The sequence below is a fragment of the Camelus ferus genome, chromosome 21 (assembly GCF_009834535.1).
Source record: "Camelus ferus isolate YT-003-E chromosome 21, BCGSAC_Cfer_1.0, whole genome shotgun sequence".
Taxonomy (NCBI): domain Eukaryota; kingdom Metazoa; phylum Chordata; class Mammalia; order Artiodactyla; family Camelidae; genus Camelus; species Camelus ferus.
The window spans coordinates 23,031,068-23,043,338 of NC_045716.1; the positions used below are offsets into that span (position 1 = coordinate 23,031,068).

Consider the following 12,271-nt stretch of genomic DNA (forward strand, 5'->3'; position numbering starts at 1 on the left):
TGAGAAAGGTATTCTGTGCAGAGAGATCACAATATTGAAGTATGTTTCCCATATACTTAGGAGAATTTTGAATATTCTAATGGTCTAGAGCAAACAGTAGCCCATGGACCAACTTCAGACAGCAGACATGTTTTGTTTGACCTGCAGTCTCTGTCATACATATATAATATTATTTAATTGCCTACACTTAAAAATCAGTAGATTGCACATGAATATTTGGATTTCTGACTTATCTTGAAATATTGGAGAACAGGTCCTGCATCTCTCCATGAACAATCAGCTGATACCAAGTATCCATTACTTCAAAATGGATGAGTCCAATTCATCACGGTTCCTATTCACCCTGTTCACTCATTTGCATTCCTGGCTGTAGGGGGAGTATATTTTTTCTACTCTGATCTAGAATATAAGCTGTGTGCATGTAAGAATGACTGAGGAGGAGAGACACGAAAGGGCAGCAGAGGGCAGATCACGCAAGCTTTTGTGTGATAGGCATAACGTCTTTGTCCTGTAAGGAGGGCTCCAGAGGCTATAGAGGTAGATAAGAGATTGGGAGAGTCTTAAAAAACAGTTTTATTGAGGTATAATTGATAAACCATAAGCTATGCATATTTAGTATATACAAGTTGATGAGTTTGGATTTTTACATACACCCGTGAAACTGTCACCACAGTATCAAGGTAATAAACATTTCTATCACCTCCAAAAGTTTCCTTGTGTCCTTAGTGAGTGTGTGTGTGTTTGTGTGTGTGTGTGTGTGTGTGTGTGTGTTAAGAATACTTAACATGAGATCTACCCTCTCAACAAAATTTTAAATGTATAATACAGTGTTGTTGACTGCAGGGAGATGTTTTGTAAGTAGAATCAGTTGGACTTCAGGAACAAGGACAGCATACAAATAACTGAAGTCTAGGTGATATTGACCCATTAGTTAAGAAGCTGAAGAAGCAGGTTTTGGGGGGATGATAACAATTTCAGTTTATTGGGTTTGAGCTGCCTGTAGATACACAAGTGGAGGTATCCAATAAGCTATTGGCTTAGTGGAATGAGCTCAGGAGGAGGCTAGAAATCTAATTTAACAGGGGAGGGTATAGCTCAGTGGTAGAGGGTACAGCTAGCATGCTCGAAGCCCTGGGTTCAGTCCTGAGTACCTCCAACAAAATAAATAAATAAATAAGCATGATTACCTCTCCCTGCAAAATAAAGAAATCTAATTTAGTAATTGAGCTTCTCTTTCAGCAACGGTGGACTAAATAATTTGTCCAATCTCTGAGCTGAGCTGAAAGAACTACAAATGTTGGATGAAATGCTTTTTAAAAATCAAAGAACTAGGAAGACAGTAAGAGCGTGAAAGGACAGAAAAGCAGTGAGTTGAGACCAGTGTTTATCCCGAAATCATTTGCTGATTTCAGAACTGGTGGCAGAAAATAGGCCGTATGGGTCAAGTGAGACAAAAGTCGGGATCCAAGTGTCCCCAAAGGTGATTACCCTGGTAAACCACCTTCCTATTTTGGATTAGGATCCTGAAAGGCTGCACTCCTAGGGGAAAATAGGAGTAAGGTAAACTAGAAATAAACAGAAAATCCAGAGCTGAAATATTCAAAAGTTAAAATGAAGGACCAATCGATGGGTTTAACAAAAAGTTAGATTTGACTGAGGAGTCAGTTATAAATTGAAAGAAAGGACAGAAGAAGATACTCAGAATGAAGCATGGATAAAAAGGAATGAAAACCGTAAAAGGGAGGGTTAGAGATATAAATGATACTGTAAGAAGTCTGACATGCCTTTATTTGGAACCCAGGAGGAAGGGAAATAATAGAGTAGAAGCAATATTTAAAGAGATAATGGCTGAGAAACTTAAAAAATAAAAGAAATACATCAAACCATGGATTCAAGAAGTTTAACAAACCTCAAGTAAGATTAAAAAAAAAATCCATATCCAGACCCATCAGATGGAAACTGCAGGAAATTAAATCGAAGATGAAATCTTTAAAATACTCCAAAAAAAAGAAAAGTCAGAAAAAAGAGGATTGATGAACTTCAAAGAAGCAACGATTTGACTAACTTTTTTTTCACAGCAAAAAAAGGAAGCTACAGACAGTAAAATAATATTGTAAATGTATTGAAAGAAAATAACCCCCAATCTAGAATTCTATATCTGGAGAAAATATCTTTCAAAAACAAAGGTGAAATAAAGTCATACTCAGAAAAACCAAAACCAAGAAAGTTAGCAATCAGCAGATGGGCACTAATTCTGAAGGCATATTATTCCAGATGAATGTTGGGGATGCAGGAAGGAATAAAAAGCATTAAAAATGGTAAATCTCAATGACCACTAATTTAATTAATAAGCATTAATGTCTTGTGAGATTGCAAATATATATGGAATTTAAATTCGGTAAACATAAATTCGGTACACTTACCCAAGAGAAACAAATGCATCTGACCACAAGAATCATGTACAAAAATGGTCAAAGCGGCTTTGTTCATAATGGCTCCAAACTGGAAACAACCCGAGTGTGTTTGCCTGTGTCTCAGCCAGTTGGAGGTCCTGAATTCATCAACAGGAGACTCGATATACTGTGGAATATTTATGCAATGGAATGCTACTCATAAATAAAAAGGGACAAATTACTGATAAATACAAAAACATAGAATATTGAAACGTGTCAAGCCAAAGAAACTAGACAAAAAAAAAAAAAAAAAAAAAAGAGCACATAGGATGTGAGTCCATTTATGCGAACAGACACAACTAAATTATGATAATAAAAATCGGAATGGTGATTGCCTGTAGGAGGAGGGCAAAAGGGTATAAGCAAATTTTTTGAAGTGATAAAAGTATTCTTTATGTTAATCTGTGTGGTGGTTACATGGGCAGAATACATTACTTAAAATTAATCGAGCTGTAGGCTTAAGATCTGTGTATTTTGCTGTAGTAAATTATACATCAATATAATACTTAAAAGAGTTACATAACAATATATATAATTCTGGAGTGATGGTGGTAAATGGAATTGAATTATTCCTGCATTTTTCAAGAGTAGAGTAAGAGTATTACATAAAATTAGACTTTGCTGATTCAAGGAGGCATGTAATTTTAGGGTAACCACTAAAAGACTAGAAAAAGCGTGCATAACTTACAATTAACAGAAGCGAGGAAATACTAATAAATATTAATCAATACAAAAGAAGGTAAGAAAGGGGAGAAACAGGATTATAGAAAAGACAAAAAACCCCACAGTAGTGTGATTGATTTAAATGCAGCTACGATGTATCTATATATGTGGCTGTGAAACCTCGTTTAAGGGTGAAATCTGCCAGAGATTGCATTGTGGGTAGAGAAGAGACATGAGGGAAACCTGGGCAAATTGGATGGGTCGGGCGCTTTTCTTCTGTCACTTCCCTTGTTCTCTTTTTCTAAGCTCTCTTTGCAAAGGCTGTCTCAGTTTCCCTTCTGATCTCCGCATCAGTATTTTCCCATCTGATTCAATCAATATACTCAAATCCGCTTCTGCCTCAAGTTTCTAGCCTCTGTGAACTATATCCCGACTTGTAATGTTCATAGTGGCTTAAAGTCCCTTTTTATTCCATTTCGCTTGTTTGCCCCATTTCACTCGCTGATGGCAAAAACAGATTCTAAAAGCTGCATTTTTGAGGGAAGAAAAAGTAGAAGTATGGCGTTTATATTTACTGAAGAAAATTAAAATAAAAACACAGTCCTGGAGAGGGCGAAAAAAAAAAAAAACCAGCCCGATAGCAGAGGATGGTTTCGATCCATCGACCTCTGGGTTATGGGCCCAGCACGCTTCCGCTGCGCCACTCTGCTATCTAAGAGAAACGGACTTCCCATATGTCATATAGAAAGTTCTCTGAATGTTAGCCACCCTGATTCTTTTACGTAGCGCCCCCTAGTGTTTGCGGAAAAGTCATTACTGTCAAGTCTGTTCTTATTGGCTGGTTCCTGACACAGTAGGCGCTTTTTATTGGTTCATAAACCGGCTTGCCGAAGTAAGCCAATAGGCATAAGCGGCGGAGTACGGCGGGAGCCAATCGCGCCGGAGCTTGTTGGAACACGCCGGCAAGCCTCCTCTCCAGTTGTCGGCTCCACACAGGGAAGGGGCGGTTGGTGTGGCCTCCATTGTTCGGGATTTAGGACGCCATGAGGTAAGGGCGGTGGGGTGCTCTGGAAAGGTTTGGGGTATTCGACCAAAAACTTTGGGAAGGTGGGCCGAAGGAGTCGGAGGACCTGAAAGGGCCGGGTATCCGGGGGCTGCAGGAAAACCTGAGAACTCCTGGTTTGGGAGAGTGGGGGCGGTCGGGGCGGCGGAGGCGGGGAAGCCTGGACCAGGGATGGGGGTGGGGCCCAGGAGTGGGGAGGCGGGTTCGACGCCTCGAGCTCTGGGGGGTTTAGATGAGAAGGCGTCCCGCAGGTCCCGGGAGGAGCGCTCCCCGTATCCAGACCCAGAGGCTGGAACGTGCCTCATTCATCCTCAGTGCCAAGCGCTAGACAGGAAAAGCCCGTTAGATGCTTTCACTGCGTTGACGAATAAATTAGCAGTCACGTTAGTCTCTGAACTGTTAGGGTTGGCGTGTCCCGAGAATTACGGATCATTACTTGTAGGGCTCACCGATCCGGGGCAGTATTTGATGTGGGGTGTGATGTGATTAAGTTATCCAGAAGGAAGAAGTCATGGGGGGTGAGGCTGGGCACTTGGAACAGGATATCTTGGCTTCCAAAGGGAAGTTCAGAGCGACAGAGGTAGGCTAACGTGGAATGATGTGGCCCGTATGGTGGAGATTGCTTCAACGAGGTCAAAACAAGTTAGAATCTATTTATGCATTTCCAGGGGTGACAGAGGCCGTGGTCGTGGCGGGCGCTTCGGTTCCAGAGGAGGCCCAGGAGGAGGGTAAGTGTCAGTTTTTAGCATCTCTGCACCGGTTAGTTTCCATTTCAGTCATCTGTTTAGGAGTTTGGAGTGGACACATCTGCTTTTGTGAGATCCAGCTGTGGTTTGGAAACATTTCTTTTCATGCTCGCTCTCCTGCTAAATTAGTTTGGCCCCATTATGTTAAGTCAACTTGATTTCTGTGGTGAATAATTTGGATTGTCTTTCGTATTTTAGGTTCAGGCCCTTTGTGCCACATATCCCATTTGATTTCTATTTGGTGAGTAGCTTGGCCCCTGTTCACTTGTAGTTTCCTGGAGCCCAGCATCTCTCTGTTAATAAAGTCAAACGGTGGTTGGAGTAGGAAAAGGGATTAGTGAGTGGTGTTGGGGTTTCTTGCTTTACGTACAAAAACAATGTAAGCAGGGTGGGGAAGATAGTTCCTTGGCAACTATTGACAGTAACATGATTATAGTCTTTGCTCTGAACAATTAATTGTATCTCTGGCTTATCTGTTAATATAAAGAGCTTAAATTATGGCTGTTCTCTCAGCCTGTATCCTTGTTTGAACATCTCAAGGAGTGAAAAATGTTGTAGAATTTCCTATTTTCAATTTTTTTTGTTGCTATGGCAACAGAAAAAAATAATCTCTACTGTATTATTTTTGGAAAGTAATATATAGTTGTTTATTTCTGGTTTAGTGTGAAATGGCCTTCCCCCGGGTCAAGCCAGCACCTGATGAAACTTCCTTCAGCGAGGCCTTGCTGAAGAGGAATCAGGACCTTGCTCCTAATTCTGCTGAACAGGTATATTCTTTTGGCTTCCTTCATGAGATTCCTCAAAGGAAGCTAAAGAAATAAATAACTACCGGTGAGGCTGGTGTTACCAGAGCTAAACTCCACAGAGGGTTTAGTTCTCTGTATTTCTCATTGTGGGCAGAGGGAGAGCACCAGGTGAATATATAAACAAGTTACGTGTGCACTCATAGTTTTATTGGGGGACTTTTTGGGGGGATCAAAAAGTTTTCTGATGTATATTCAAGGCTGGAAGGGTCAGTGTGTTTTCAGAGCCCCATGTTGGTTTTGATTCTGCTCGTACAGAAGGGATTAGGGGAAATGTTCAGACTCAATGAGAAGTTGTTTATAAATGTTTCACTTAGGGTATTTTTGTTTCCTGCTGTTTTTTCAGGCCTCTATCCTTTCTCTGGTGACAAAAATAAACAATGTGATTGACAATTTGATTGTGGCTCCAGGGACATTTGAAGTGGTGAGTTTTTGATGATTTTGTCCTAGGAAGGGGCAGCCTTGGTAGTGTGGACGTTTTCTTGGCTCCTGTCTCTTTAATTGTTCAGGTGCCTGTTAATCCAAAGCCATGCCTAAAGTGGGAAAGTACAGTGGAGCACATTTATAGTGCTGATCTCGGGTACCAGACTTACTATCAGCTAGCTGTGATGAATCAGGCTTTTCTTGTGCTTATTTTGGGTAATCCAAATCTGGGTAATAAGCTGTGTTGTAATTGAGTTCTGAGAGGAACTAGGCAGTCTTCTCACTTCTATTTTTTCTGAACTCCCGTTTCCAACAGCAAATTGAAGAAGTCCGACAAGTCGGATCATACAAAAAGGGAACGATGACTACAGGACACAATGTGGCTGACCTGGTGGTAATCCTCAAGATTTTGCCAACATGTGAGTGTGCCTCTTTCTGGCCTCGGGAGCAGAACATAGTAGTTGTGTTTGAGGCATAGGGATCTCTGTAAAGCCCAGATTTCTTGTGAGAAAGGTTGTTTGGAAGACAAACGGGAAATTTTTTTTTAAGTGCATATTGTATCTGAAAGAATATATGGGCAGTTACTATAGGGCAGTATTTCTCAACTAGGGAGGATTTTGTCCCCCAGGGTCATCTGGCAGTGTCTGAAGATGTTTTGGGGCTAATGTTCCTGAGTAGAGGCCAGGGTTGCTGCTAAGTACCCTACAGTGCACAAGACAGACCCCGACCCCCCAATCCCAAACAGAGAATTATCTAGGCCACATCATCAGTGCCACTGATGAGAAACCCTACTGTGGAAAAAGGTGTGTGTATAGGAGGAGGTGTCCTGTTTCCTGAGCCTTCCAATTTCTCTGTCCAGGTGTTAGCTTCCCCGTGTAAAAGTGTTTATTCAGTTGCTTGCCCTTGCTCCAGCAGAAATTAAGAGTGCAGAGTAGCTTAGAGATGTATAGAAAGTCTTCATAATAATTGTAATGTTCATTATCTCCTTTTCTCTCAATCAGTGGAAGCTGTTGCTGCCCTAGGGAACAAAGTCGTGGAGAGCCTAAGAGCACAGGATCCTTCTGAAGGTTTGAGTTTATTGCTGAACATGTCATTTAGAGGTCATAGGAGCCAGGTTTATAATTATAAGTACATTTTAACCAAGTCAGGATAGGCTAAGGAAGAGTGAATGCAGAGTTTAATGTTGGGGAAGTTTTGGCAGAGATCTCTTTTCTTCTAAAACTGTATTCTCACCTCTCATTCTGGGCTGTTGCTGTTTTTAAAACCCTGTTACCTCACGCCTACCCCAGATTTACCTTTGGTCATCTAATGGGAATGTGAGAGCTACAGGTTTTTCATTTTTCTTTCAGTTTTGACCATGCTGACTAATGAAACTGGCTTTGAGATCAGTTCTTCTGATGCTACAGTGAAGATTCTCATTACAACAGTGCCACCCAATCTCCGAAAACTGGACCCAGAACTCCACTGTTAGTCTTTTTTTTTCCATTGCTGGGAAATTTGGGGGAAATTCAAGACAGGATAAAGCGCTGTTGTGTTTAATTTGTTGCTATTCCATGTGAGACCTTCTGGGACCTCAGTTTACCCCCAAACCTAGCTTTCTCTTTGTATAATTTAGACAGTTTCACTAGCTTGCTAGTGAAATTGTCAAAGAAAGCAGTTTGAGGGCTTTAGAGAAAGGACTGAAAACATATCTGAGGGAATAGGCCTCTGGAGAAAATCATGGCTGTTGCATGGTTCGGGTATGGTTTTAGGGAGGAATAGTGATTTTTGCACCAGTGATTTGCTGATCTGGGGAACATGGGGTGATTTAAGGACTTGCTAAGTTTTCCTGTCCTCCTTTCAAATTCTTGGGCTATGGCAGTGGGACTGAATTGCTTAATAATAGGAATGGTTATCTTGGTGGATGTCACTTCTCTTCTAGTGGATATCAAAGTGTTACAGAGTGCCTTAGCAGCCATCCGACATGCCCGCTGGTTTGAGGAAAATGCTTCTCAGTCCACGTGAGTCCGTCCCTCACTATCTGAGTGAAGATACAGTCTGGCCCCTCTGAATACAGTGAATAGCAGGATACCCATACTTCCACTAACAGAACTTTTTTGACTGTAATCTTCTGTCTGGATTTTGCTTTTTATCTTAAGTAAGCAAATGTAGGTTGAGGGAAAGAAGGTGATGTGTAGTTCTAGAAATAGCTTCAGCTCTGTACCTCAGGTATGGAGGTAAATAGTATTTTTTTTTTTTAAGATACAGTTGATGTACAATATTACATGTTATAAGTATACAAAATAGTGGTTCAGTTTTTAAAGGTTATATTCCATTGTTATAAAATATTGGCTGTATTTCATGTGTTGTACAATATATTCTTGAGCTTATTACTTTATGCATTAGTTTGTACCTCTTAATCCCATACCACTGTGTCCCTCTCCCTTCCTTCTCTGCACTAGTAACCACTCGTTTGTTCTCTGTATCAGTGAATCTGTTTTCCTTTTTGTTATATTCACTAGTATGTTTTATGATCTGTTATTACTTTTAATCCTGGGCCCCTGTTATCTTCAGAGTTAAAGTTCTCATCAGACTACTGAAGGACCTGAGGATTCGTTTTCCTGGGTTTGAGCCCCTCACACCCTGGATCCTTGACTTACTTGTAAGTAATGAAGGGAAACTGGAATTCCTCATCCTCCCTATTTAACAGTAGTTACTCTGAAACCTACCAGAATATGAAATTTGTTAGAGATTAAAAGAAGTCTCATTGGTGGACAAGTAATCCAGTAAAGATTCAATGCTTATTATTTCTTTGGGGTTTTGGAGTACTTAGTTAAGTTAGTTATCACCACCCCTTTGCCTTTTTCATTACTGTGCTGATTTCATTAATGTGGTAATGGAGAGAAATTACTGAATGAGCAGTCATTTCAGAACTGCTTTCTGAACATGAACATTTTCGCTAGACCTTAACCAGTTTTTCACATAGTGGTTTAAAGTTTTAATTTGTTTGAAGACAGAACTGCCACTTCATTTCCCACCTACCAGATGCATTTTCTCCTAGGGGCACTATGCCGTGATGAACAACCCCACCAGACAGCCTTTGGCCCTAAATGTGGCATACAGGTATAGCAAGCTACTCTGGGTCTGGGGCTGGATGTAAGCTATCTTGTGTGTTCTTCTGATACCTCCTCCTATTTCAGACGATGCTTGCAGATTCTGGCTGCAGGACTGTTCCTGCCAGGGTCAGTGGGTATCACTGACCCCTGTGAGAGTGGCAACTTCAGAGTACACACAGTCATGACTCTGGAACAGCAGGTATCGGGGACAGCTCTGAAATGGTCTGTTGTGCCCCACTCTTGAATACCCCTGGTCAGAGGCAAAGGGAATGTGCTCTTTTGGGGGTCAAGGATTTGGGGGTTCTCCCAGACTTTGGTCTTGGAATTAACAGTTGTCTTGATCTCTGTTTTCATGTTAGTCAAATAAGGTATTTTGATTCTCCTTGCTAATTTATCCTCCCTTTGCTCTCCCTCAGGACATGGTCTGTTACACGGCTCAGACTCTAGTTCGAATCCTCTCACATGGTGGCTTTAGGAAGATCCTTGGCCAGGAGGGTGATGCCAGCTGTGAGTGACCACTGTGGGACAGGGGTTCTTTATGGTATCCTGTGATCTGCAAAGAAACTCAACACTACTCAGATGTCTTAATGTTTCCACTGTGTAGATCATGACCTGTATGTTGGACTACTTGTCTAAAGTCACCTTTTTTCTCTTCTAGATCTTGCTTCTGAAATATCTACCTGGGATGGAGTGATAGTGACGCCTTCAGAAAAGGCTTATGAGAAGCCACCAGAGAAGAAGGAAGGAGAGGAAGAGGAGGAGAATACAGAAGAGCCACCTCAAGGAGAGGAAGAGGAAAGCATGGAGACTCAGGAGTGACCTCCCCGTCTCTACACCCTTTCGTACCCAGGGGGAAGACTGGCGCCTCAGCTCAATGCTACTGGGCTTTTATGTGGTGATGTTTCTGAGGGATAGGGGAGACAGGAAGGAAGATAAAAATAAACTCTGTAGAAGGAAGTGTCACTCCACTGGGTTCTGATACTGGCTTAGTAGCCAGAAGTCTCCCATTTATGACCTAAGCCATCCATATATAGTGGAGGAGTACACCAGCTTTTCTTCCTAATACTCTAGAATCCCCAAACTCCTGGAAACCTCTTTCAACCAGTACTTTGTTGTTGAAATGTGAATTGTTAGTGTCTGCAATTTTTTTTTTCTAAGAAAAAAATTAAAGTACTTCCTACTAGGGTTCTTGGTCTTGTTTTCCTTGGCATCTGGCAACCTGTTTTGTTTCCTTTTGCTTTCTGTATTCTGAATTGAAAATGATCCTGGAGTCTTTTCATTGTGAACACTAGATCTCAATTTGAAGCTATATTTGAATTAAAGTAGAAGACTTCTGGCACCTTTCCATATACCAGAGTAAACTGGAATACTGTTTAACCATTTATTGAATTAAATGATTCTAATACTGCTACAGTAGCTCAAGCCAGTGCAGTCAACAAAAGAGGATAGATGGGTCATTCACTGTGACTTTGCCTGTCCTTTACTCTAAATCCTCTGTGTAGACAAAAGAAAATTGGAAGTCACAGGCAGAGGACAGGTCCCAACAGCCTGGCATGTAGCAGAGGCAGCCCCTTCTTTGATGAGTCTCAAAGAAGGTAGAGGAGGTGGGCCTTAAGTATGTAGCTTAAAAAAGTCAAATGTAGAGGCCTCAGCTCATTCTTGGAAGCAAGAGCCATAATAAATCCTCAGGGATCCTGAGTCCTGCTATACCGGAGTTTCTTTAGGCCCCGAATAAATAAGAAGGACTTTTAAGTGCTTCAAACACAAACCACAGGGCTGCCTTTCTGATGTCCCAACACCTACAGGGAATCCTGGCGGAAACTGGCAGCCAGGGTATAGTATTTGTGCTATTCTGTGGTCATGGGTCCATCTTCTGGCCTGTTACTTGCTTGGGGAACCAGGGGGGTAAACTCCTGAATCCAGCATTGCCCTCCTTCGTGCTGTTTCCTTGGCAACACTGTGGTTTAACCGTCTCAGCCGTTCCTACAAAACAAGGTTTGGAATCAAGACAATTGCCCTGTGAAAGGACTCAGAGCTCACTGTCAACTAGGCGCTGGAGGATGTCTTGGAGAATACCCTGAGGACTTGGAAAACAAAACGAAGACTGTTGGCAGGAAATTCTTGTACCTGGGCATTCTGTAGGATGTTGTTAACTAAGACAACTCGTCGCCGGGCATTAAGTAGCTTCTTTACATAGGGGTCGAGATCCAGGGCCACTTTCTGATCTTCGTTGATACGGCACAGTTCTGGGGGATGAAAGTGAGGTGCAACTAGACACCTAATAGCCCATTTCTTGTTCTTAGGGCAAGCAGGCTAGTAAATGGTTTGGAAAACACTTGCACCACGTGGGCACAGTCACTAGAAACCTAAGAAAGGAGTACGTCCACAGCCCTGGAAGCAAGCGACAGAAACCCAGCCCAGAGGCTGGTCCTGAAGTGAATTGTAGGATTCTATCTACAGGGAATGCTTACTCACCGGTAGCGAGGTTGTCAATTTGTTCCCGGAGCTCTACCTGGCTCTCCCTGCAAAGAGGTACAAAGCGTACACGGTCAGACAGTTAATGGATCTCAAGAAGCCTATTCCCCCTACGTGTTTCCAAAGTGCCGAGAGAAGCCAGCCTCAGCCCCGCCACCCACGGGCCTTCCGCCGTCCTGTTCTGCCTCCAATCAGTTTCCCACCTTTATTCTTCTCAGTCTCAGCAGAACGCCGGCTGGATTCATCACGTCTCCGCCCTTTCTTGGTCCCGCCCCTACAAAGCCAAATCCAGGAGTGGCCCCGCCCCAACCTTCCCCGTCGGGTACCTGACTGCGTGGACGTGAGAGTCAAGCTGCTGCACAGCCGGTCGCAGGAACTCGAGGAGACCCTCTGCGAAGAGGTCGCGGCCTGCAGGCCCCGCCACCGGAGTCCCTGCCCCGGACACAGCGGCGGAACCAGTCCCCGCCATCACGAACTGCCCTTACGCCCGGAACCTGCCGCGAGGGCCGCCGGGAACTGAAGCCCGCAGAAGTGCGTCGCCAGGGGGCGC

At 42.7% G+C, this 12,271-nt stretch overlaps 2 protein-coding genes and 1 non-coding gene across 3 annotated transcripts; 1 reads left to right on the forward strand and 2 right to left on the reverse strand.

Moving 5' to 3' along the window:
• Positions 1 to 3,754: 3,754 nt before the first annotated feature.
• TRNAM-CAU lies at positions 3,755 to 3,826 on the reverse strand. Its single transcript has one exon. It is a non-coding gene; the product is annotated as a tRNA-Met (tRNA).
• Positions 3,827 to 4,064: 238 nt separating this feature from the next.
• ILF2 (interleukin enhancer binding factor 2) lies at positions 4,065 to 10,431 on the forward strand. Its single transcript, XM_006177186.2, has 14 exons — positions 4,065 to 4,164; positions 4,848 to 4,907; positions 5,124 to 5,166; positions 5,588 to 5,692; positions 6,075 to 6,152; positions 6,468 to 6,570; positions 7,153 to 7,218; positions 7,501 to 7,617; positions 8,073 to 8,151; positions 8,705 to 8,792; positions 9,192 to 9,253; positions 9,331 to 9,445; positions 9,663 to 9,753; positions 9,905 to 10,431. The coding sequence occupies exons 1-14, from the start codon at positions 4,160 to 4,162 to the stop codon at positions 10,063 to 10,065; spliced, it is 1,173 nt and encodes a 390-aa protein (XP_006177248.1). The 5' UTR covers positions 4,065 to 4,159; the 3' UTR covers positions 10,066 to 10,431.
• A 182-nt stretch (positions 10,432 to 10,613) lies between these two features.
• On the reverse strand, positions 10,614 to 12,238 carry SNAPIN (SNAP associated protein). Its single transcript, XM_006177188.2, has 4 exons — positions 12,048 to 12,238; positions 11,722 to 11,768; positions 11,374 to 11,492; positions 10,614 to 11,229 (listed from the first exon to the last, which is right to left on the reverse strand). Exons 1-4 carry the CDS (start codon positions 12,188 to 12,190, stop codon positions 11,128 to 11,130), a joined length of 411 nt encoding a protein of 136 aa, XP_006177250.1. The 5' UTR covers positions 12,191 to 12,238; the 3' UTR covers positions 10,614 to 11,127.
• Between the last annotated feature and the right edge of the window lie 33 nt (positions 12,239 to 12,271).